Here is a 26088-nt window from a genome sequence, read left to right as displayed (position 1 = left end):
GAGAGAGAAAAGAAAAAACTCAAACACAATGTAAGATACAATCTAAACAGCAAAACCATTGGCGTAAAGAAATAAAAATAACACGATTGATATTGAAAGACAGTCTGAATATATGATTGTAATGATGTTAGAGAGATATGAATATTCCAGGGTTGAGTCGCACCTCGTGGGAGACTGGGTCAAACTCTCCAAAAAGCTGTCCCATGGTGATGGCCTTGGGGTTGACCGTACGGTAGAGGACCCTCTCCTCCTCATTGTAACCCCTGTCGTTCATCAGGGTCAGGGTGTCGGCCAGGACGTGGAGGACTTTGGTCTTACCAGCAAACGGCTCTCCTACCAGCATAAATCTGAGATACACACCAGTAGGGGCAATGCAAAAATTATTCAAAACAATATTCCACTTAACATTATCTTCTATCATCATCGATCATTTAACATGTATTTATCATTTATATATCTTAAACTCTGCATTGTTGGAAAAGGACCGTAAGTAAGCGTTTCACTGTTACCAAGCATGCTGTTTACCAAGCATGCTGTTTACCAAGCATGCTGTTTACCAAGCATGCTGTTTACCAAGCATGCTGTTTACCAAGCATGCTGTTTACCAAGCATGCTGTTTACCAAGCATGCGACAAATAAAATGGGATTTGAACGTAGGTACCGGTGAAGCCATGTCAGTTCATTAAAATGACAGTGAATCAGGAGGATGTCACTACTTGACACCAACAAACACCCCATAATATCTGGCCCCCTGCCCTTCCTAAATCGTTGCATTGAACAGTTCAGCAGACTTTTAGCCCTCCATAACTGGCTACGAGACTATCGTAGCTCTGTGGGTGTAACAATTATTGACCATTTTGATACCTTCTGGAAACAAAGCTTGTTTTATAAGGACGATGGGATCCACCCAAACCATTTGGAACCTTTCACAGCATTATAATTCTGCGTTGAGACAATGACTTCTCAATGACCCAAGCCCAGCTCAGTTAATCCCTACCATTGTGTCGCTGAGTTGTCATAATGCTTCAGCAAATGTACATTATACAAGGGGCGTTGGTAGACATAATGTAAGTAACCTAATTTATGTCCCTCTGCCCTGAATGCCTCTGCTGATCACACAGATAGGCACATGATTACTGCATACACTATGACCCAGTGATACTGTTAGCACTGAGGCGGTGTGCCCTAGTAGGAAGTCCACTGTGTGCGGCTCACCCTGCACTAACATAAGTAACATGAGCATGTCAACCTTTGCTAAGTTTCCCAGTAAAGCAATAAAAACTATCAAGTATTACAGAAAAGTGCTCAAAATAGCCCACATTAACATATGTAGCTTAAGAAACAAGGTTCATGAAATCCATAATTTGCTAGTAACAGATTACATTTATATTCAGACAATCTCTGAAACTCACTTAGATAATACATTTGATGATACAGTGGTAGCAATACATAAGATCTACAGAAAATACAGAAATGCCAAAGGTGGATGTGTGGCTGTTTATATTCAGAACCGCATTCCTGTAAAGCTTAGAGAGGATCTCATGTTAAATACTGTTGAAGTAATATGGCTACAGGTTCATCTGCCTCACCTAAAGCCCATTCTGGGGGGAAGCTGCTATAGACCACCAAGTGCTAACAATCAGTATCTGGATACTATGTGTGAAATGCATGTGATATCAACAGAGAGGTATATTTTCTGGGTGATTTAAATATCGACTGGCTTTCATCAGGCTGCCCACTCAAGAGAAAACTTTAAACTGTAACTAGTGCATGCAACCTAGTTCATGTTATCAGTCAACCTAGCAGGGTAGTTACAAACAGCACAGGAATGAAATCATCAACATGTATTGATCACATCTTTACTAATGCTGCAGAAATATGCTTTAAAGCGGTATTCAAATCCATAGGACGTAGTGATCACAATATAGTAGCCATATCTAGGAAAACAAAAGTTCCAAAGGCTGGGCCTAATATAGTGTATAAGAGGTCATACAATACGTTTTGCAGTGATTCCTATGTTGTTGATGTAAAGAATATTTGTTGGTCCGTGGGATGTAATGAGGAGCAACCAGACACTGCACTTGACACATTTATGAAATTGCTTCTCCCAGTTACTAATAAGTATGCACCCATTAAGAAAATCACTGTAAAAATGGTTAAATCCCTGTGGATTGATGAGGAATTGAAAAATGGTATGGTTGAGAGGGATGAGACTAAAGGAATGGCAAAAAAGTCTTGCTGCACAACCGATTGGCAAACGTACTGCAAATTGAGAAAGCATGTGACTATACAGAAAAAAAGAAGAAATGACACTGTGAAACAAAGATAAATGACAAAGAATTATAGCTTTAGAGCACCTTAAATCCACAAGGTCTGCCATGAGAGGTGACTGTATAGTTCCCTTAAGGAAAAGCACCTTTAGTAAATCTGCTTTCTCTGTGAGAGCTTCCCATGTCTGGAATACACTGCCATCAGACACACATAACTGCACCACATATCACACTTTCACAAAATGCATGAAGACATGGCTAAAGGTCAATCAGATTTGTGAACATAATCCCTAGCTGTGTATTGCCGCTTTCCATGTTGTCTGTAGCTTGTGAGGTGTGGAACCACTCTGTTGCTTTTATGGATTTTGTCTTTTTGTTCTATGTTGCTCTGTCTGTATGCTACATCTTGCTTGTCCTATGTTGCTCTGTTTGTATGCTATGTCTTGCTTGTCCTATGTTGCTCTACGTGTGCTCACTGCTCAATGATTGTTTATATTGTAATTGTTTTTAATAACCTGCCCAGGGACTGCGGTTGAAAATGAGCCGGCTGGCTAAAACCGGCACTTTTACTGAAACGTTGATTAATGTGCACTGTCCCTGTAAAAATAAGATAAACTCAAACGAAATTTTGGGCAAAACGGCAAACTTAGCTCCATCATTCATTAAATCAGACGGCTCATTCATCACAAAATCCAGTGATATTGCCAACTACTTTAATGATTTTTTCATTGGCAAGATTATCAAACTTAGGCATGCCAGCAACAAACGCTGACACTGCACATCCCAAGTGGCGCAGCAGTCTAAGGCACTGCATCTCAGTGCTAGAGGCATCACTACAGACCCTGGTTCGATTCCAGGCTGTATCACAACCAGCTGTGATTGGGAGTCCCATAGGGCGGCGCACAATTGGCCCAGTGTCATCCAGGTTAGGTGTTTGGCCGGGTTAGGCCGCCATTGTAAATAAGAATTTGTTCTTAACTGACTTGCCTAGTTAAATAAGGTTAAATAAAAATAAAAAGTATATCTGACCAAATTATGAAAGACAAGCATTATGATGTAGAATTACATAAAGTGAGGGTGGAAGAGGTGAAAAATGACAAGCCACCAGGGTCTGACAACTTACTGAGTATAATAACAGACGATATTGCCATATCTTCAATTTAAGCCTACTAGAAAGTGTGTGCCCTCAGGTCTGGAGGGAAGCAAAAGTCATTCCACTAGCTAAGAATAGTAAAGGCCCCTCTTACTAACCCTTAGTAAACTTTTGTAAAACATTTTGTTTGACCAGAAACAATGCTATTTTACAGTAAACAAATTGACAACAGAATTTCAGCATGCTTATAGGGAAGGACATTCAACAGGCACAGCACTTACACCAATGACTGATGATTGGCTGAGAGAAATTGATGATAAAAAGATTCTGGGGGCTGTTTTGTTAGACTTCAGTGCAGCTTTTAACATTATCGATCATAGTCTGCTGCTGGAAAAACATATGTGTTATGGCTTTAAACCCCCTGCTATATTGTGGATAAAGAGTTACCTGTCTAACAGAACACAGAGGGTTTCTTTAATGGAAGCCTCTCCAACATAATCCAGGTAGAATCAGGAATTCCCCAGGGCAGCTGTCAAGGCCCCTTACTTTTTAAAATCTTTACTAATGACATGCCACTGGCGTGAGTAAAGCCAGTGTGTCTATGTATGCGGATGACTCAACACTATACATGTCAGTTACTATAGCGACTGAAATGACTGCAACACATAACAATGAGCTGCAGTTAGTTTCAGAATGGGTGGCAAGGAATAAGTTAGTCCTAAATATAAAAAAAATTAAATGCATTGTATTTGGGACAAATCATTCACTAAACCCTAAACCTCAACAAAATCTTGTAATGAATAATGTGGCAATTGAGCAAGTTGAGGAGACTAAACAGCTTGGAGTAACCCTGGATTGTAAATCGTCAAGGTCAAAACATAATGATACAACAGTAGCTAAGATGGGGAGAAGTCTGTGCATAATAAAGCGCGGCTCTGCCTTCTTAACAGCACTATCAACAAGGCAGGTCCTACAGGCCCTAGTTTTGTCGCAGAGAGCTAACATTAATCATATGCATGTTAATCTCTCCTGGCTCAAAGTTGAGGAGATATTGACTTTATCACTACTTGTATTTGTGAGAGGCATTGACATGTTAAATGCACCGAGCTGTCTGTTTGAACTACTGGCACACAGCACGGACACCCATGCATACCCCACAAGCCATGCCACCAGAGGTCTCTTCACAGTCTCCAAGTCCAGAACAGACTATGGGAGGCGCACAGTACTACATAGAGCCATGACTACATGGAACTCTATTCCACATCAAGTAACTCATGCAAGCAGTAAAATTTGATTTAAAAAACAGATAAAAATACGCCTTATGGAAAAGCGGGGACTGTGAAACAACACAAACATAGGCAAAGACACCTGTATAGACACAGATGATAACACACGCTGCCTTGGCAGCAGCTAATGGGGATTCATAATAAATACAAATACCTATGAGATGCAACTTAGATTGAGTTTCAGTTCAGAAAGAAAATAAAAGAATGCTGCTTGAAAAAATGTACCCATGACGGACTATCATCATCTCATAGGTCTGTATGATCTTCTCCTTGAAGACCTCAGCTGGCTGAACGTTGTGGTTCTTACAGCACTCCTCAGCACAAGCCAGAAACAGCTGGGAAACACATGACAGACGGCAGACATTTAAATATGCAATGCACATACAGTATCAACATCTTCTATCAACACAGAGTACATAAAAACAAGCAAGGAAAATCTCAACCTGATAGTCTGCCACAGGGAGAGAGATACCGGGGAACAGGTCACTGGTGATTCCATTGAAAAGGGGGATGTCATGAGAGAGAAACTTGGGCTCATTCACATCCTTGATGGACCTCAGGAGCTGGTAGTGCCGAAAACATAGAACATTCAACGTAAGCGACTACCCTTACATAGCCCTTATTTTTTAACTATACCATGTATATATATATATACACTGCTCAAAAAAATAAAGGGAACACTTAAACAACACAATGTAACTCCAAGTCAATCACACTTCTGGAGGGCTGTGCGGCCCCCCAAAGAAATGCCACCCCACACCATGACTGACCCACCGCCAAACCGGTCATGCTGGAGGATGTTGCAGGCAGCAGAACGTTCTCCACGGCGTCTCCAGACTCTGTCACGTCTGTCACATGTGCTCAGTGTGAACCTGCTTTCATCTGTGAAGAGCACAGGGTGCCAGTGGCGAATTTGCCAATCTTGGTGTTCTCTGGCAAATGCCAAACGTCCTGCACGGTGTTGGGCTGTAAGCACAACCCCCACCTGTGGATGTCGGGCCCTCATACCACCCTCATGGAGTCTGTTTCTGACCGTTTGAGCAGACACATGCACATTTGTGGCCTGCTGGAGGTCATTTTGCAGGGCTCTGGCAGTGCTCTTCCTGCTCCTCCTTGCACAAAAGCGGTCCTGCGCTGGGTTGTTGCCCTCCTACGGCCTCCTCCACGTCTCCTGATGTACTGGCCTGTCTCCTGGTAGCGCCTCCATGCTCTGGACACTACGCTGACAGACACAGCAAACCTTCTTGACACAGCTCGCATTGATGTGCCATCCTGGATGAGCTGCACTACCTGAGCCACTTGTGTGGGTTGTAGACTCCGTCTCATGCTACCACTAGAGTGAAAGCATCGCCAGCATTCAAAAGTGACAAAAACATCAGCCAGGAAGCATAGGAACTGAGAAGTGGTCTGTGGTTACCACCTGCAGAACCACTCCTTTATTGGGGGTGTCTTGCTAATTTCCTATAATTTCCACCTGTTGTCCATTCCATTTTCACAACAGCATGTGAAATGTATTGTCAATCAGTGTTGCTTCCTAAGTGGACAGTTTGATTTCACAGAAGTGTGATTGACTTGGAGTTACATTGTGTTGTTTAAGTGTTCCCTTTATTTTTTTGAGCAGTATATATATATATACATATATGTTTATGTATGTATATGTATGTTTATATATATATATGTGGGTATGTGTATATGTATATAAATATATTTACCAAAATAATATATGGGGGGTTGGAAGTGATGCAGACAATTATATTGATGGAAGCTACAATCTATCTGCAATATTAAAGCTGATCTACTGGGTGTATATATATATACGGAGTAGTGGCTATATATATATATATATATATATATATATATATATATAAGCAATAAGGCACGAGGGGGTGTGGTATATGGCCAATATACCACGGCTAAGGGCTGTTCTTAGGCACGATGCATTGCGGAGTGCCTGGACACAGCCCTTAGCCGTGGTATATAGGCCATATACCACAAACCCGAGGTGCCTTATTGCTATTATAAACTGGTTAGCAACGTAATTAGAGCAGTAAAAATACATGTTTGTCATACCCGTGGTATACAGTCTGATATACCACGGCTGTCAGCCAATCAGCATTCAGGCTCCAACCACCCAGTTTATAAATATATATCATTTATACATAATAACATATCAATATAAGCCAACTTTTCTAGACACACCAGTATGTCCTCATTCTCGTCTGGGAACTTGAGTTTGAGGTTCCCTGCGGCCACCAGTACAGCTTTGACGGCCCTCATGCCGTAGTCGTAGTGGAACTGGGAGGAAAGCTGCTCAGAGCAGAGTCTGTAGGTCATCACAATCTTTACTGACAGGGGCTTGGCGTTCAGGAAGCCATAGGAGTACAGGGAGATCTCTGCTATCAGGGCGTAGTTAGGCACCATCATGGCCACAGTTCTGAACAACACCTGTTGTGGATGAATAGGGGTGAAATACTGTTGAATCAACATGGAGAGTTTTTAAATCAATCTATTGCATAAGATAAAGAGTGTATCCTCCTCTGTACCTTGAGGTTGTCTGGGAGCTCTGAGCGTCCTGCATAGCCCGGGTTCATGGTGATGGCCACGAAGCAGTTGGGGTTGAGTTTGAGCACGGTGCCCTCAAAGTCAAAGTACTCCAGCTTCAACTCGATGGCCCTCTGGATGCACAGGACTTGCTGGGCCACCACAGACAGTACCTCTAGCTCAATGCGGTTAAATTCATCAAAACAGGCCCAGGCACCTGACGACGCAAGGCCTTTGAAGAACTGAGAGACAGGAAGACAGAGATGAAGGTGCACTATCGCCAGCTATAATAAAGACCACACGTGTAGTAAACAGGGATTGGACATTGATTGACATTCGCTGTTATTCCCAGCTTCAGTTACCTTCCCCATAGCCAGGTAGTCCAGGCCGTCAGAGCAGTTGAAGACCACACATTGCACGGCCAGGGCTTTGGCCAAGTCCTTGGTGGTCTCCGTCTTCCCCGTCCCTGCCGGACCCTCGGGTGCTCCCCCAAGACTCAGGTAGAACGCCCCAATCTAAGACATAAAGTAAAAATATGAAATGTTAGTCTAAAGTTTGGGAGTGACCTGAGTGAGATATCTTTCAGACTACATGTTTCTCGGGGTGGTTTACCAGTGTGCGGTAGCATCTGTCTGTCAGTGGCGTGATGACCAGTCGAGGGGAGTTTCCCAGGTACTCGTAGGCGTACTTGACGTCACAGTTGATGATGCGTACACGCACATTCTCGTTGATCCAGTAGTAGCGCAGTTGAGCCAACCACTGGAAGTCTGTTTCATGGGACACACCTGTCATAGAATAACAGGAAATTAGGGCCGGGACGACACCAATATCGCAAAACTCGTTAGTATCGTAGCAAGGAAACAAAACACATTAGCGGATTTCATTTCTTTAGGAAAACAGCCCTAATGTTGGAAACAAACATTGTCATCCAGTCACATTTGTTTATTTTCCAAGCTATATCACACAAATTGTTACATACAGCAGGTTTTTGAAGGACCAAAGAGTTTGGTCTGCTTTGCAATACATTTTTTTGTCATGGAAAAAATATTTCGATATTGGCATCTGTCTTCACAGCCCTAAGGAAAATATGACATCATATTTGTTTATTTATTTATTTGTTTGGATCCCCATTAGCTTTAGCAGAAGAAGCAGCTACTCTTCCTGGGGTCCACAAAAACACAAAACATGACAAGTAACGAAACACTGATACACTGATAGACAGTCACACATTTAAAATACAATGAACGAACAATACAACAAAAATATATATATGTGTTAGAGTGTCTGTGTGTGCCCTCTCACAGTCCCCGACGTTTCATGAGTTGTTGTTTAATCAATTTTGTAAAGGTAATTTAGCTGTTTGCTTGAGTAATTGGAGATGGAAGGGAGTTCCATACGATCCTGACTCTGTATAAAACTGTGTGTTGCCGTGAACTCGTTTTGGACTTGGAGACTGTGAAGAGACCCCTGGTGGCATGTCTTGTGAGGTATGTATGGGTGTCTGAGCTGAATGTTATTGATTATGCAGACAATCTGGAATTTGTCACAGTAATATTTCTCATTAAAACTAGAAGATAAGCAGTTAATCTCTCGTCAACCCTCAACCAGGAAAGACTGGCATGCATGTTGTTGATGGTAGTTCTGTATGTGCAGTTAAGGGCAAGGCGTGCTGCTCTGTTTTGAGCAAGCTGCAGCTTTGCTAGGTCTTTCTTTAGCCCTATTCACACAGGACTAGTATTACTAGAGAACATTGGTTATGTATTTATTACCCCAGAATGTCCTTTATTCCAGAGGACGATTCGGACGGGATTAGTTTTTTCCCCAAACTGGCCCCTGTAATTCTTTCTTTTTTTTCTATAAATTGCCAGTTATGACCAAAGCCTGGAGTTTTTTTCTAGGCATGAAGATACTGTATTTCAACAAGTCCAGGCGATGAGAGACTACACTGATAACTCAAGCTTGGTTCCCAAGTTTCTAAAACATACCAAACAATCTTTGGTATACTGTAGTGTTGCCATAATATTTGAATTGAAGAAGTGTGATCATAATCATTAGGATATTTTAGCGATCCGCAGTAGAAGAAATCCTAAATGCCCCCCAGCCTTCAGATGTGAACTAAACAGCTCACTTGCACTTGATATGCGTTTTTAGAAACTGAGAAACTGAAGTTGTCATTTCCAAACATTTAGCTCAGTTGTATGCTGCTTTGCGATCTATTAACAGCAAGGGTTTCATTAAATAGGCGCAATATTTTTTTATGATGCATTTGGCGATGTTCAATTAATTCACACAAAACGTATAAACAAAAGCATTCACTGTGAAAGTTGATACATCTAGGCCCTTCATATATAGGCTATGTGCAGCACTTTGTTAAATTTATCGAATCACTTATTGTTTTCTTGCTCAAACCGCGAGCAACACCTGTCAAACTCAGACATTTCTCTCAAAACACAGGGATTCCGATTAGCACGGGACTAGTGTTATACGAGGAGTTTGCAAAAAACAGTAGGTTATTTCTGGCTGGGATTGTTACTCTCCTGCCATGTAAAAATGACTGACACGGCAGATTCAGATGGGGACTAAAATGTATTGGTGGTTTGTGCTCGTGCACATAATTACATCCCCAAGTAAAAGTAAAACTAATCCCGTCCGAATAGGGGATTTGCTGCACCTTATTACCGGACAGTAATCAAGATGGGAAAAGACCAGAGCCTGAACAATTAGTACAGTTGATTTTTGTGACCAAAAACGCAGAACAAAATCTTCACAACAACTTTGTCAATATGAGTTGACCATGATAATTGACCATCCAATGTTATACGTAGGAGTTTCGCTTCCTCAACATGCTCAATGGTCACACCTATCATGTAACAACCAGTAAAGGTTAAGGTTTTAGAGAATGTTTTGAACCAAATACAATGCTTTTAGTTTTAGATATATTTAAGACCAGTTTATTATTAATCACCCATTCTGACACTGACTGAAACTCTTTATTTAGAATTTCAGTGAGCTCTCTGGCTTTGGGTGCTGACATGTAGAGTGGGGATTAACCGCATACATAGTCATTCTAGCTTCTTGTAAAAACAATGATAAAAGTAACGGCCTAAGGCAACTGCTCTGAGGGACACCGCACTGTACATATCTGATATCAGTTCCATTTCCTTTCATGGTGTATATTATAACAGCATTGTACCATATAAAAATGTACTAAAGCCTACTGAACATTACCTTTGTCTATCAGGTCCATCACCACATCCCTGGCGTGGACATCGATGGTGACCAGAGCCCCTAGCGTGGTGCGAGTCTGCTTGGGCAGCTTGCCTCTTACCAGCTCCACTATGTCCTTCAGCTGGCTCTGTAACTGCTGGTAGTAATTCTTCAGACCCTAAAGAGAAATACATTTCTTAGTGTGTTGACTATCATACAAATCTCCTCAACTAAGTGGCAGTGTTTCCCTAGGATTTCTTTCAGCAGTGAAGGCAAGGGTGGGGGGGGGGGGGGTTGCATTGTTACTAGCGTTAGCGCATTGACATGCTAGCTGTTTTCATACACTTCCAGTCATTGAGCCAATGACTATGCATTTAAAAGCGCATCTCGGCAGAAATATATATATTAGGTCACCACTGCTAAATGAATATAGAGGAAACACTGAAGTGGCCATTTGAATTTCATGAGCGTATGACATAGCTACAGTTGAAGTCGGAAGTTTACATACACCTTAGCCACTTACATTTAAACTCAGGTTTTTCACAATTCCTGACATTTAATCCTAGTAAAAATTCCCTGTCTTAGGTCAGTTAGGATCCACAAGCTTCCCACAATAAGTTGGGTGAATTTTGGCCCATTCCTCCTGACAGAGCTGGTGCAACTGAGTCAGGTTTGTAGGCCTCTTTGCTCGCACACACTTTTTCAGTTCTGCCCACAGATTTTCTATAGGATTGAGGTCAGGGCTTTGTGATGGCCACTCCAATACCTTGACTTTGTTGTCCTTAAGCCATTTTGCCACAACTTTGGATTTATGCTTGGGGTCATGGTCCATTTGGAAGACCCATTTGCGATCAAGCTTTAACTTCCTGACTGTCTTGAGATGTTGCTTCAATATGTCCACATAACTTTCCTCCTTCATGATGCCATCTATTTTGTGAAGTGCACCAGTTCATCCCGCAGTAAAGCAACCCCACAACATGATGCTGCAATCCCCGTGCTTCACGGTTGGGATAGTGTTCTTTGACTTGCAAGCCTCCCCCTTTTTCCTCCAAACATAACGATGGTCATTATGGCCAAACAGTTCTATTTTTGTTTCATCAGACCAGAGGACATTTCTCCAAAAAGTAAGATCTTTGTCCCCATGTGCAGTTGCAAACTGTAGTCTGGCTTTTTTCTGCGGTTTTGGAGCAGTGGCTTCTTCCTTGCTGAGCGGCCTTTCAGGTTATGTCAATATAGGACTCGTTTTACTGTGGATATAGATACTTTTGTACTTGTTTCATCCAGCATCTCCACAAGGTCCTTTGCTGTTGTTCTGGGATTGATTTGTACTTTTTGCACCAATATACTTACGTACTATTGTTTGCACAGATGAACATCGTACCTTCAGGCATTTGGAAATTGCTCCCAAGGATGAACCAGACTTGTGGAGGTCTACAATGTATTTTCTGAGATCTTGGCTGATTTCTTTTGATTTTCCCATGATGTCAAGCAAAGAGGCACTGAGTTTGAAGGTAGGCCTTGAAATACATCCACAGGTACACCTCCAATTGACTCAAATAATGACAATTAGCCTATTACATGCTTTTAAAGCCATGACATCATTTTCTGGAATTTTTTAAGCTGTTTAAAGGCACAGTCAACTTGGAATTGTGATACAGTGAATTATAAGTGAAACAATCTCTCTGTAAACAATTGTTAGAAAAATGTATTGTGTCATTTAGCGGAACTCCTGTCCATAACAGGTTTTAACAAGAAATTTGTGGAGTGGTTGAAAAACAAGTTTCAATGACTCCAACCTAAGTATATGTAAACTTCCGACTTCAACTGTATATTTGGTAATGGTCATCATGGTAGAGATGACAGTGATGCGTGTCCTGGTTCCCCTACCTGAGCTCCTCCTCCGATGGCCTCATGGACCTCCAGGGTCCAGAAGATCTGAGAGGTGCAGAGCACCACCTGGCCAGGCCAATCCCTGACCCACTGACTCCTAGAGGTCTCACCGTAGGCCTACACACACAGGAGGGAGGATGTAATCCCTCTTGGTAAGAACATCTTAGTTTGGCATCATATTGTTTTCTAGCATATATACGGTAATAGTAGAATATCCGATTACACTATACGCTTTGTACTGTGTCCCATCATACCATAGTTTATATACATATGGTAGTGGTGGAGTAATCTCACCACTCTGGAGCGGGCAACCACGTCCCTGACGGAGCGCAGCATGATGTCCTCCACCTGCACCAGCCACTTCTCCACGGCTCCCCGTGCCTCTGAGGTGGAGATCAGTTGGATGAGCTGCACACGCTCCGCCTCACTGCTGTACATGGCCTGGAGGGATGGGTGGATGAATAGATAAATTGATTAATGGATGGAGAAAAACTTCACTGCTTTTCTAGTAAATTAAGTTAACATGATCTGCTTCCACTGATCGATCTACTTGCCTGGATGTCCAGGTTAGGGAGGAAGTCCAGCTTGGCGATGCCCTCAAAGCACTTCTTCAGATGGGGCTGCACGCGCAACGGGTCCTTGGTCTCTGACAGAATCTCCAGCATCTCATCATTTGACAGGAAGAAAAAGCTGGAGGTGGAGGAATGGGAGGGAGATGGAGGAATGGGAGAGAGGTGGAGGAATGGGAGAGAGGTGGAGGAATGGGAGGAATGGGAGAGAGGTGGAGGAATGGGAGAGAGGTGGAGGAATGGGAGGAATGGGAGAGAGGTGGAGGAATGGGAGAGAGGTGGAGGAATGGGAGGGAGGTGGAGGAATGGGAGAGAGGTGGAGGAATGGGAGGGAGGTGAAGGAATGGGAGGGAGGTGAAGGAATTAAATCTGAATTCTTGCACAACTAGAGACAAACATTTCAAAATACTGTACATTTCATTACCGAGGGAAGAAGAGTCGCTTCTTCTCCAGGTAGGCGTTCAGTCCCTTCATGATTTTATCAAGAAGGTTGTTGGAATCTTGGAGTCGTTCAAGCAGGCCAGGCAACGAGGTCGCTGACAATATCTGCACAAATTCAAAATGGCTATGTACATTCAAAGACATCCCTTATAAAGACCCGTTTATCCTCCCCATACTGGCACCTGTGAGGCCACCTAAAAGCTGTCCTACCTTGGGGTCCTTGACGCAGTGCCTCATGACCTCCTTCCAGTGCTTGTCGACGGTTTGGAAGAGCCGCCCCTCCTCAGGCATCTGCTGCATGATGTCCTCGGAGGAGAAGATGGGCTCCAGATAGAGCCACTGGGCCTGCACTTTCAGCCACTCGTCTATGGTCTCCTGGATACGGATCAGACGCTCCTCCCACACCTGACACACAAAGAGGATCAGAGTAGGACCAAATCGCCCTTGGATGCTGTTCTAGGGTCAGCTTAGCGTTTTCTCCAATAATGGTTAAGGTTAGGATTTGGGGAAGAGCACCTACAGGAAGCATTTATCCAGGGTGAGAAAGAGAGAGGGAGGACAAGAAGTGTTGCTTTGACATAAAGCCCACCTTGATCTCACTCTCGAAGGGCTTGATGAAGGGTGAGCCCCTCATGGTCTGGGTCTTCACAATCTGGTCGTCCAGCATGGTCTGGATCTCGTCCACAGCGGTGAGGATGGACACCCCAGACTCCCTGTAGGGGTGGTGGTGGAAGGAAACTCCATCCCAAACCTCCACCATGGTCTGCATGGCCTTCTCCAGAGAGAATTCCTGTAGGAGAAATGAAGATATTCATCAGCCCTTTAAGTAGGCTTTTCACACTAGAGCTTTTCAGTTCAGAGCATCCTTAGCTGTGGGCTATCCCATATCACACAAGTCTATCTCATTAAATGATCCCCATTTTCTCACCTTGCTGGCAGCAGCACTGATGGTCTCAAACTGCTCGAGGTACGGGGTGAGGTTCTGCTTGAGCACTTTCCGCAGGGTGGTGCCAGAGTCAGGCGTGAGGTCATAGTCCACAATGTCAGATATCTGAACCCAGTGGCGAGCCCTGATACCTGGGTTACACAGAATGGACACGGTGGGGATGTGCTCCTGGGAACAAAAACGCATTAGCAGTAGAAGTCAAGTCATTAGGTAATACATCTACAGTAAATCTATGGTCTATAACAGTGGTATTCAAACTTTTTCAGCAGGGACCCAATTTCTTCCGGCAGAATTTCTGGGGACCTCATTTTTGGCCAAATCTAATGACATAACCTTAAAAATCTGTCCCATTTTTGCATCAATAAATAACCTTAAATTCATTGCACTTATATCTCATCAAAATGAAAAGAAACCAATAAATACATTTACTCAACATTTTTTTTCTTTTTTCTTATTCAAATTATCATTCTCAAAAACGTTTGTACATTGCAACATACAATAATCTATACTCTTAATTTTTGTTCCTAGAAAATGTAGTTTTAATTTTGGCGACCCCACCGCAGTGACGCCGACTTTGAATACCACTGGTCTATAGTCTAAAAATCCATTATAACCCAACAAACAACCGACCAACACTAAACAAAAGTTCTCACAGGGTAATTGTTTCCACGTAGTTACCTTGAAGTCCTTGACCTGCTCCATGACTGTGGAGCAGATGAGTGCAGTGGGGCGCTCCTGCTTCCCCGGGTCCTCCTCCCCGGGCCTCCTCTTCACCCCTCCTCCCGCCATCTGCTCTGCCTTCTTCTGCTTCTGCTGGAAGAACTTGAGCATCTTGTATATCTCCCTGAAGAACTCGTCCACCTCCACCTCCATGCTCTCTCCATTCAGGTCCAAGAAGGATCCGTCCATCCACCTGAACATTTCAGACAGGGACATGAAGCAACCATACATTGTTTTCGGACCTACGGCATATTACATGACATAGAGAGGGTGACAACAACCTAAACAGCCCACAGACCTCTTCTCAGTGCGCTGCCACTTCAGCACCAGGCCAAAGAGCTTCTGGTAAGGCTCGATGCTCTCCTTGATGACTTCCACCACGGGATAAGACGACAGGTCCCATTTGTACAGGGTCTCTTCTTTGTTGATGAAGTCGATGGCCTCCTCAGCATCCTGAAGCCTTTTCTGGACTGTCCTTACATCAGTCACATACTGATCAAAAGTTAAAGATCAGTCTAAATGGGCTGATATGTTAATCAACTTAACAGACACTTTCCAGAGCGCTTGTGCTGTTACCTGCTGCATCATGTCCAGCTCGGAGCACTCTGCAAACTCCTCCATTCTGCGTCCTAGCTTCTCTAGCTCCAGCATCAGCCTCTCTCTACGGCTCAGCAGCTCCTGCTCTCCTTTCTGCTTGGCCTTCAACATCACCTGGAGAAGGACGCAGCACAAGATTGGTCTTTCTTCATAAAGCAAAAATGGTAGTGGAAGGACTTAATTACCCCCTTCACTGACATGCAACATGTTTTTGCTTTATCCAGAATGAAGGAGTATGTTACCTCATCATTGAGATCGAACACAGGGTATATCTTTTGTGGCCAGATGAGGACTGTAGAGTTCAACTCAAGGTCTTCTGGGTCAAAGATGTGGACGTCCAACAGGTAGTTCAGTCTGTGGTGGGTCTCCTGCCAGAAGATAAAAGGGTACAGAGGCTCATGATGAGTCTCACACATTTACACAGTAGTTGCACAGTAGTTACACAGTAGTTACTACAAGTCAATTAGCCTAGTGGTTAGAGCGTTGGGCCTAGTAACCAGAAGGTTGCTGGATCGAATCCCAGAGCTGACAAGGTAAAAATCTATCATTCTGCCCCTGAGCAAGGCAGTTAACCCACTGTTCCCCAGGCGCCGATGACGTGGATGATGATTAAGGTAGCCCCTCGCATCTCTCTGATTCAGAGGGGTTGGGTTAAATGCAGAAGACACATTTCAGTTGAATGCATTCAGTTGGACAACTGACTATCCCCCTTTCCCAATTATGCACTACATGAGTATTAAGACAGGATTAGGCCCTTGTTCATCAACTACTTACCATTATTTTGGCATTGAGCTCCTCAATGCCCTTTGTCTTGGCATGACCAATGTAAGCTATCATGTCAGTCATGTCCTCCGTGGTCTCAGGAACCTTCAGGGCTTTCTCCTTGATGATCTCAAACTCCTGGCAGATCCTTGGCAGAGGCACAGAGGAGGAAGATTTGCACTGAATATGACAATTATTTACTGTATTTATAAATGGTGGATCAATCTGTGATCTTACTGCAGACTGTGCTCTCTGTGGTTGGTGATTAGTTTCTCCAGGAGTATCTGAGCAAAGGTCTTAGCCGTCTTGGCCAGCCCTTGTTTCAGCTCCTCACAGTCCAGACGCACCATGGCAAAGTGGGCTATCGCCGGCAGACTGACAATCTCCTTAGACAGGACACAGAACTCTTCCACTTTCTGTGGAACAAGACACAGACACACATATTACATTCATACCATATACTACTCCATATACAAAATGTGTAGCTATCAAACCTGACCTCTGTCTTGCTCTCCCTTACCTCAGTATACTCATCAAAAGAGTGTTCCTCCTCAACGAACCTGTCCACTATACCCTGTGCTGTCCCATTGACCAGCCAATCATAGTTGTCAACTGTAAAGAAGCAATGAGGGTTTAGGACAGATAAACCTTCACAATATTCACTTTCATTCAACCAAGTAGCTGGGCTATTCAGTTCTCTTGAATTGATATACATTAGAATGTTAGTTTCTCACCATAGTTCTGGAAGTGTTTATAAGGCTCCTCCAGGTTCTTACGTACGGCAGACCTTATGGTGGTCTGAGCCCATAGCAGGACATGGTCCGCCAGTCTGGCATCAATTACAGAGCTGTTGGCCTCAGCCAGCCAAGACTGGACCGTCTGGACTTTCTGTGAAGCCACATCAGACATAGGAGTGATTTGTCACCAAAAAGATGAAAAGCCAAATATGGACTATGATCAAATATGTATTTATTCACACTGATTATGAAGCATATTAATTTGTGTGACAAAAAATATCCTGACACACACGTGAGATTGATACCTGCATGGTGTTGGTGATCAGGTTCAGAATTTCTAAAACAGATTCCTCAAGGTCCTGGAAGCTGGGATAGAATTCCATCTTCTCATCATCAAAAGTCAGATCCATGCGGAAGAGAGGCAACTGGTAGACATTGCGTGGATCGAATAAGCTGACAAAGTCTTCCACGCTTCTCTCCACTAAGGATCTTAACTGTGGGAAAACGCAACCAAAAACAGAACATCAAGACATGCTGGACTTGCTCCTAAAAACACCAGTACTGATCAAAACCTCACCTTCTCACCTGGTTGGAGATAAGTGTGGAAACACAGTTGTAGAAAGAGTCCAGTTTCTCGGCTCTGACCCCCTGCAGCATGTCCCTGCTGGTCAGCAGGTGGATTACCTTGGGAAACCAGGTGTTCATGATGCGCTCCTCGATCCTCTCACACTCCACTGCCAATTTGTGCTTCAGGCTCTCGCAGGCTACAGGTCCCGTGGACCTTACCACAACACAGAAGAAAAATACATAATAAAAACATACATGAAGACAGAAATTGAAGAAAATCAGGTGTTTATTCTTATACTTGTGGTGCTGTGATAGAACAATTTTACCTGCAGTCAGTAAGATCAACCAATAGCAGATGTGAAAATGCACCATAGCCGATGTCCAGGATTATCCTCATCACTGGATGAAGAATGTGTAAATTCTCCTTTATCTCCTTGCGACTTCTCACAAAGCTGTCATGCCATGGTCTGGAGAAATCGAGAGCTCTGCAAATAAATATTAAGTATAGTTGACAAAATATGATTAATCAAAAATTCAATCAATAAATGGCACATTATTTGCCACAATATGCCAATCCGTCTCTGTGGTGTATTGATTAGTTATGAACATGCTGGGTGTGTATTGTTGAGACACTCACTTTGCTGATGGAGTTCTATGTCTTGCCAGAACTGTCCCTTTCATCTGTGGCTTCTGGAGCACAGTATTCACTAAAGGGGACAGATTGTAAATACTGATGTGAGACACAATCTACGATATGGCTAAAAACTAAATAATATAACGCTGCTATTCAAGGCGATATGGGCTACAAAACTCTATGGCATCACCAGTGGCTCGGTGTTTGTAAAAGAAATGGCAGAGACCACACCAAATGAATGTCTATGTAAACATATTTTTGGGGGCTAGTGATCTTGCAATTGCAAAGAAATGTTTTCCATGTCAATGCCTTTTTTCATCTTCATCCATATGACTCAGCTCACTGATACAGAGTGTATTCTAGAAATGACCGAAATGCTTTTAAATCAACACTTTTAGAGAGCAATGACCTAAAATGGTACCAACTGATAAACAAACCCGAAAGGAACAAACTACGCACCTACTGCTTTTTAAAAACTTTAGGGACATAACCCCAGGGACATAACCCCTCTAGCCTTTTGGGGGCTTTAAGCGAGATCTGGTTGGGGGGCCCCTTCACCAAGCGGAAAAACATTTTAGTGGCCCCCCTCGTGACGGAAGAGAGAAAAATGTCAATTTTCAAGTGAATGTCCTGCAATTCTACACATTTTGCCATGGGGCGTAGATAAGATGTTGCAGTTTTAATGCACGTTTTCTACAGTTCTACACATTTTTTCAAGGGGCAGAGAGAAATGTTTGCTATTTTAAAGCAAATTTCCTGCAATTCTACACATTTTGCCATTGGGTGGAAATACATTTTTGCAGTTTTAAAGGTAATTTCCTGCAATTCCAATACTGAAGCTCTTTTGCAAAATGTAGATGTGGCATCTCTCACTATTGAGACACAAACACTCCCTTAGATAAATGTGTACAGTATGTACTTTTTGTAACCATGGTTCCATTGAAACAGAAGTTCATGTCTTGCTTTACTGTGGGCTATACAGTGACATTAGGGATGATCTGTTATGTCAGCTATCCAGACAAAATTATCATTTTAACAGTCTAGATGAAAATAATAAATTGTGTCCACTTTTATCAGGTAACAATGTAAATGCCTGCGCCAAAGCCTGCAACCTTATCCTTCAACTGAGATGTTTCTATATAAGTGCCCAACTGTCCCTTTATTCTACTGTATTTTTTGGTTTATGCATACATGTGTATGTATAGATGATGTAATGTAATATAGATTACGCCTGTACCATGTTTGACAATGAATTGTCTTTTAGTGTTTCAAAACTCAATTAGAGTGATCCACAATGTAGTTAAAAAAAATATCTGTATTTGGAATTATTATATAATTATGGAGTGACACTTCAAAAAAAAATGTCTCAAGTGTAAACACACAGAGATAGACATGAATACACACACCTGTGTGTTTGACCATCCCGCTGAGGAAGTTTTCGCTGACCTCCCTACATAGGTCCTGCAGCAGCTCGTCTCTCCCGGGGCCCACACGCAGCTGGGGAGGAATGCGGGTCAGCATGGCATCTAGCCACTGCTGCTGGATGGGCACCACAGGACTGCCCTCCACACACTCCTTCAGGAACATGTAGTTCAACTGCAGGTGTGGCCACAATGGAGCGACAGTGCGGAAATAGGAAAATAGGTTGATACTTTTGATTTTTAACACAAATAACTTGGAACATAGTATTTTGTTGGCATCTCACAAAAAACAAAAGACCCAATTTTCAGAGACCAGAAGGGACTTAACAAAACAAAAAGCAACCAACTTACTCTACGCCTTCGGTCTTCACTGCTCATCTGTGAAATAAAGAGGTGACAACTTTGAGAAATTCTGACACGCGAATTACCTGCAGCGAAACTTAAAATGTATGCAGTAAATTGACATGCATTAGCATAACAGGTGTCTGTAAGAGACCCGCCTGAGAAACTCAATAAGAAAGCATTATATCTCACAGAAGGGGGGAACTCTGGCTCAGGGGATGTGGGAGCCACTGGTCTTAAATCCTTAGCGTTCTTGTATGCCTGCATTGCACTAGCAACCCTACAAGAGTAAAGAGCACAATATGAATACTACAGCAACCAAAAACAACTTGCATTTGACTCATTGTACTTGAAAGAGGGGATGACAATCATGTGTATTGTCATCCTAAATATCTCAGAACTATAGCAGTTAAGTGACTTTATGGCTTGACATTTAATAACAAAAAGTTCAAGGGACATACAGGATCTTATGCAGCTGCTGTTGCTGCTGTTTACTTCTCCTGTGCTTCAGCAGCTTCTTCTGCACAGTCATCTCGTCCTCTGCAGCCCCCTCCTGCAAACGTGTGCTTGGGATGGGTGGCAGGACAGAGTACTGGTTCAGGCCATCTCCCATGGGGGGCTTGAACACCCCTGCGGAGGTAGGCATCTCAGGTACTACTGAAGGAAGACACTAACAACATTGCAAATTCTTTAGCCTGTTGAACCATCAGTTAACATTGCATTTTAGTTGCAAACACAGCCAATGCATTTCTTCTGCCATAATCGTTTTATATATATAAAAAAAAGTCTAAAGTAATTTATTAAGTCAATAAGCACTTGCCTTGCTTGCTTATGCTAATGTTAACTGTGTACCTTCGAAGTTTAAGTCGTTGGTGTGGCTAGCTAGCCATGCTAGTTTGAATTATCGATGAGTCAGTCATTCGTTAAATGTACATTCATAGTCGAGAGATTATTTCAAGTGAAATGTAAAAAAATTGCAAGGTTTGCATGCAATGTGTATAACTTACCTCTGCTCTCTTTTGTTAATACTTGTTTGCAACTCCTGTCTATGCAGAATTCAGTTGCTTGAAAGTGGAGGAAAACAAGTCTGTTGCTATAGAAACTGTAAACAACCATATGGATACCCCTGCTGGAGGCACAGCACACTGCTGCTGATTGCAGAATGCACATTTTCTCAATGTGTGGCATTATCTATCATGCATTTCAATTTATGCATGTGGAGACATTTAGGTGCATAAAGAATACTTTGCAACAATACCATTATCCCACCATGTGTTTGTTTTGTATGACTGTTTTCTTTTTGATGTGTGCATTTCTGTAATTCTGGGCTGATCTGTAAAAGACCTTGGTCTCATTATGACTCCCTGATAAAATAAAGGTTCAATAATTATTTTTTTTAATCACAAATTTAACCACGCAATTAGTGTCTATCCAGTTCAGCTTCCTTTATACGCGTCTACTCAATTTAATGCAAAACTATAAAGCCTATAGAAAATATTAAAGTCTAAGGCATATCATTTTTTTTTTTTTTATTCATATCCCCATAAACACCTAGAAAAATGGACAGACACATCAAAACTAATTTTCCACTTTTTATTGTTTGAGTGTATACATTCTATGATCGAGGTCTTTCTTTCTTGCCTTTGTAAAGGGCCAGTAGTGAGACATTAGCTACTTTGACCACCTTGAAGCGGACACCAGGAATATCACCAACGGCGTGCCCCTTCCGACCAAATCCTGCCACCAACACCTCATCGTTTTCCTGATGAGAGGGGAAGACGATTTGAAAACAGTGGTTATGATGAAATGCCTGACAATTAACAATTATGAGCAGGTAGTCCAAAGATGACAGAATCCAAAGATCAGATGACAAATTTATAATAAAACTAAATCAAAAGTATATATGGATGATCTTGAGTAAATAAAATGTACCTTTGATGAGTCATGTGAAATAGAGAGCTGTGGTGAGAAATAGAAAAGTCTATGCAGGTAGACATCTTACCTCAATGAAGTTCAAACAGCCATCATTGGGGACGAAAGCTGTGATCTTCTTGCCATTTTTGATGAGTTGCACCCTGACACACTTCCTGATGGCAGAGTTGGGCTGCTTAGCTTCAACACCCCTAGGAAGAAGGAGAGATGGTTTTGAGCTAGCTAATTGTGGAAGCCAAAACATACAGTATGAGGTAATAGGCTAAATTACAGTGTTGTCTTACACTTTCTCAAGCACAATGCCTTTGGCATGAGATGCCCCTCCGAATGGGTTGGCCTTCAGGGCAGTGCCCAGGTGAGCCTTCTTATACTGCTTGTCATGCCATCTCTGCTCCCTGCGATGGTTACGCAGTTTCCTGGCTGTACGCAGACCCCGGCACTTGCCTGGAGAAAGAGGAACGTCAAAATGGACAGTATGAAGTATTATGCCAAATGACTACCCTAGACTGACTGACAGCTAATAAAATTATCAATGCATGTTTCTTCCACAGGTCATGTCAGCGCCAGTGTGGGAATTGGCTATGTAGAACAGCAGTGGTAGGTAGTGACTAGAATGGCCATGGATTCCAACAACCGGCTTGAGTTTAAAGATAGCAGGTGCTAGTATCAATATAATACATCACAAGTATACAATTGAACCATATTTCTTCAGTCATGCACAATAAGGACGGGAATATCTAGTGGTCTGTGAATGTAAGGACTGCATCATTATCTGGCGTGCTCACATCATCGCAGAGGTGAGGAGAGAAAGCAGCTGCCAAGAAGAGGCCAGATAAGCCAACGAACAACCTGCAACATTATGTATCCTACATGGACACTGAAGGGGAGTTTTGTTAAGGTAGCAAGCTAGTTGACATCTCTAACCCACTAGATATCCATTTTTATATCAGAAACGTCTTTCTCACATGTGGCAGCTAGCTACATGTGGCTGGTGCTGCCGACTTTTCGTATGGTATAATACACGACAATCATCTCTACATGGTGTGATGACATACTATCATATTGTGACTACTGTCAATACAGTTTTTGTGTGTTAGATCAATCAAATAAACGTATTATTCCAATTATTGGGGACTCACCCATTGCTTCAGTGTCTGAGCACTGAAAAAAAGCCGCACGCACGATTCTTACCACGTGACCGAAGCGTCATCGCAGTCTCTAACCAATCATTTTGGGGGAATCAATGAAATCCCGTGAGTTTTCCTGTGTGACGCTCTTGATTGCTAGCGCTGAATAGTAGCAGCAAAATATCAGGTACAGTATTTAAAATAATATATTTGCTTTTCCAAAATACAGTTGACTCGTACGAATAGATATTCACGTTACTAAACTAACCCTGTACATATTTCTATCTTGTACAATTTCTATGAGGGCAAATAGACGGCGTTGTTTTGCTTGATAGCGGCTGAGTTTAAGGCTTCAATGTTGTGGTTTTCATCGAAGGCCGCAGTAATTGAGCTTCCGGCTTATACCAAATGACACTCACATAGCTATCCCCTACGTTATTTACGAATACTTTATTGGCGTTAAGATGACGTCCATGGCAATCTCATACAACAATTTTACAGCATGGTCGTTATTCTACATTTTCTAACCATACTTTCATGTGCTATATGATAAGGCATGTTGAACCTATAATAATTAAGTGTACTGTACAACTGACACACCCACTATTTCAATCCATAGTAGTTAACCGCAGTGTTCAACATTCAGCCTTTAGTTTTAGCCAAATTACAATAAACATGGCAATGATGGAGGGGACATGTTTTTTGTAGAACAATTCATGATGAGTTATAGTGAAAAGCCGGAGGACATAACGAGAGAAGAGTGGATGGAGAAGCTCAACAATGTCCACATTCAGAGGGCCGACATGAACAGGCTCATCATGAACTACTTGGTGACAGGTATAGGAACCATACACACAGACATACAATGAAAAACCTGGTAACAGAAAGATGTTAGTTTTCCTGATCTAAACAGAGAATTGTATATCTTTGGTTTGAACAGAGGGGTTTAAGGAGGCAGCTGAGAAGTTCCGTATGGAGTCTGGGATCGAGCCCAGTGTGGACCTGGATTCTCTGGACGAGAGGATAAAGATCCGGGAGATGATCCTGAAGGGACAGATACAGGAGGCCATCGCACTCATCAACAGCCTGCACCCAGAACTGCTCGATACAAACCGCTACCTGTACTTTCACCTACAGGTAAAAAGCAGATTGCCTCTACTGTTATAATTCTTCTGTCAGTCTTATTTTGTTTGCTGTTTTCTTCATTCATTGCCGTCTGTTCCTCTCTATCCTTTTTGTCTCCTTATTCCCTCCACTGTTTTTTGTCCATATTCCTTTTCCTCCCCTGACCGTCCCTGCATACTGCTCTTACCCTCTGCAGCAGCAGCACCTGATTGAGCTGATCCGTCTGAGAGAGACTGAGGCAGCACTAGAGTTTGCTCAGTCCCAGCTGGCAGAGCAGGGGGAGGAGAGTAGAGAGTGTCTGACAGAGATGGAGAGAACCTTGGCCCTGCTGGCCTTCGACAACCCTGAGGAGTCACCCTTCGGAGACCTCCTCAACACAATGCAGAGGCAGAAGGTTATTCTCACTTATCATAATCCAGAAATAGATAATAATGTGCATATTGCAAGTTTCTACTACTATTTCAGTATTTTGTCAGTACATAAACTTTGGTTTTGACTAGATGGGATAGTGTTTTTTTCAGATTTGACTTTTCGTAGTAGCTTAGGAGAATTAAGGTTAGGAAAAGAGTTAGGGTTAGCTAAAATGCTCAAAAATTCAACATTTGACATTACTTTGACAAAAGCTGTATCCCTTCTAGCCATAACTTTTGACCTATAACTGATGCTGATTTAATATACCTCCTGTCCACTGTGTGCTTCCTGAAGGTGTGGAGTGAAGTGAACCAGTCTGTGCTGGACTACGAAAACAGAGAGTCAACGCCCAAACTGGCCAAGCTCCTCAAACTGCTCTTGTGGGCTCAGAACGAACTTGACCAAAAGAAAGTCAAGTACCCCAAAATGACAGACCTCAGCAAGGGCACAATCGAGGACCCAAAGTGAGAGGACACCAGGCTGTGTATGCTGGTGTAAACTCATGGGACTCCCCTCCTACCTATTTATACTCTGACAGAGACTGACTGAAACAATATTTTTTCTTTCTTTTTGTGGGTTGCTTTTTGGGAGACTTTGATAACACTGCATAGTTTGTATTTTAAAGTGACTTGCTGCCTGAAACGTAAATGTCTGAAATATAAATCCTTGTATTTTAATGAAGTAAAATTATAAGACATGTCTGCAGTAGATAGTTGTATATGAACATTTCCTTTTTGCAGATTTCACAGTTACACTATTTTTTTTCTGTCTACTGGCAGGGAAAGTTAGCCATCTTTGCATATGGATGGTGTGTTAAAGCCTAAATTAGGCTCTTGGGACTATAACGTGTTAACTAATAAACAAATGAATGAGGTTGTGGTGTTGGGGTAGAACAATTGGTTCCCATTGCTGTGGTCCGCTGTCTCAATTACAGTACATTTTGTTTTAAGTCGCTCTGGATAAGAGCGTCTGCTAAATTACGTAAATGTAATGTAAATGTTTTTCTCAACAACAAAAAAACATTTCAGTTTCTCATGAATTGTAGAGTAGGGGCCAAAGCTGGGTACTGACTGAATGCTTCTAAGCTGCCAGTACCCTGTAATGTCAGGGTTTTGTTGCAACCTTAGCTTTCATCCTGTATTATCTTGAACCAACAAGATTATAATGTGAATACATTCAGAGACATAAATTCATCTAATGATGACAGTTTTACAACTGGATTATTTACATTATGGAATAAAATACTATTTTGGAACACTTGATATGGTTTGGTTGTTCATTATATTTGCACCAAAAAATACGTGATGATATTGTGTTAGTCAGTCTCGTCAGTATGCCATTTAACCGATAGCTTACTTTCTCAGAGGGTGGAAAATGTTGTTTAGACACCAACATGTGCAGGAATCTCACTTTTTTCATCTGATTGCAGGTTATTATATAACAGTGGTGACTGCCGATGCTTGGTAGTTG

At 42.4% G+C, this 26088-nt stretch overlaps 3 protein-coding genes across 3 annotated transcripts in view; 1 reads left to right on the top strand and 2 right to left on the bottom strand.

The window, feature by feature from the left end:
- dnah12 (dynein, axonemal, heavy chain 12) overlaps positions 1–21136 on the bottom strand; it is a 39448-nt gene extending 18312 nt beyond the window's left edge. The window contains exons 1-32 of the mRNA XM_014134758.3: positions 21031–21136; positions 20485–20693; positions 20216–20303; positions 20033–20059; positions 19667–19856; positions 18264–18333; positions 17953–18111; positions 17645–17840; positions 17365–17553; positions 17057–17210; positions 16843–16934; positions 16560–16738; positions 16335–16470; positions 15803–15928; positions 15540–15674; positions 15262–15455; positions 14922–15156; positions 14226–14411; positions 13887–14087; positions 13508–13702; positions 13281–13402; positions 12842–12977; positions 12582–12728; positions 12285–12404; positions 10419–10575; positions 7803–7975; positions 7553–7705; positions 7193–7432; positions 6849–7094; positions 5093–5212; positions 4875–4984; positions 164–347 (exon numbers count right to left, since the gene is read on the bottom strand). Coding sequence (XP_013990233.2) covers positions 164–347; positions 4875–4984; positions 5093–5212; positions 6849–7094; positions 7193–7432; positions 7553–7705; positions 7803–7975; positions 10419–10575; positions 12285–12404; positions 12582–12728; positions 12842–12977; positions 13281–13402; positions 13508–13702; positions 13887–14087; positions 14226–14411; positions 14922–15156; positions 15262–15455; positions 15540–15674; positions 15803–15928; positions 16335–16470; positions 16560–16738; positions 16843–16934; positions 17057–17210; positions 17365–17553; positions 17645–17840; positions 17953–18111; positions 18264–18333; positions 19667–19856; positions 20033–20059; positions 20216–20303; positions 20485–20669 — 4845 coding nt within the window. The 5' untranslated portion in view covers positions 20670–20693; positions 21031–21136. The remainder of the gene's footprint in view (positions 1–163; positions 348–4874; positions 4985–5092; positions 5213–6848; positions 7095–7192; positions 7433–7552; positions 7706–7802; positions 7976–10418; positions 10576–12284; positions 12405–12581; positions 12729–12841; positions 12978–13280; positions 13403–13507; positions 13703–13886; positions 14088–14225; positions 14412–14921; positions 15157–15261; positions 15456–15539; positions 15675–15802; positions 15929–16334; positions 16471–16559; positions 16739–16842; positions 16935–17056; positions 17211–17364; positions 17554–17644; positions 17841–17952; positions 18112–18263; positions 18334–19666; positions 19857–20032; positions 20060–20215; positions 20304–20484; positions 20694–21030) is intronic.
- A 466-nt stretch (positions 21137–21602) lies between these two features.
- Positions 21603–23485, bottom strand: LOC106566598 (small ribosomal subunit protein uS12). The gene is made up of 4 exons (XM_014134756.3): positions 23095–23485; positions 22240–22399; positions 22026–22146; positions 21603–21785 (listed from the first exon to the last, which is right to left on the bottom strand). The coding sequence occupies exons 1-4, from the start codon at positions 23096–23098 to the stop codon at positions 21639–21641; spliced, it is 432 nt and encodes a 143-aa protein (XP_013990231.1). The 5' UTR covers positions 23099–23485; the 3' UTR covers positions 21603–21638.
- Positions 23190–25880, top strand: LOC106566597 (glucose-induced degradation protein 8-B homolog). The gene is made up of 5 exons (XM_014134755.3): positions 23190–23269; positions 23791–23919; positions 24023–24219; positions 24404–24601; positions 24913–25880. The coding sequence occupies exons 2-5, from the start codon at positions 23799–23801 to the stop codon at positions 25084–25086; spliced, it is 690 nt and encodes a 229-aa protein (XP_013990230.1). The 5' UTR covers positions 23190–23269; positions 23791–23798; the 3' UTR covers positions 25087–25880.
- The last annotated feature ends 208 nt before the right edge of the window (positions 25881–26088 follow it).

Source organism: Salmo salar, chromosome 13 (genome assembly GCF_965601325.2).
Source record: "Salmo salar chromosome 13, fSalSal1, whole genome shotgun sequence".
In the NCBI taxonomy this organism is placed as follows: Eukaryota; Metazoa; Chordata; class Actinopteri; order Salmoniformes; family Salmonidae; genus Salmo; species Salmo salar.
Note: the sequence above shows the minus strand (reverse complement) of the source record. Positions and strands in the feature narration are given on the sequence as shown.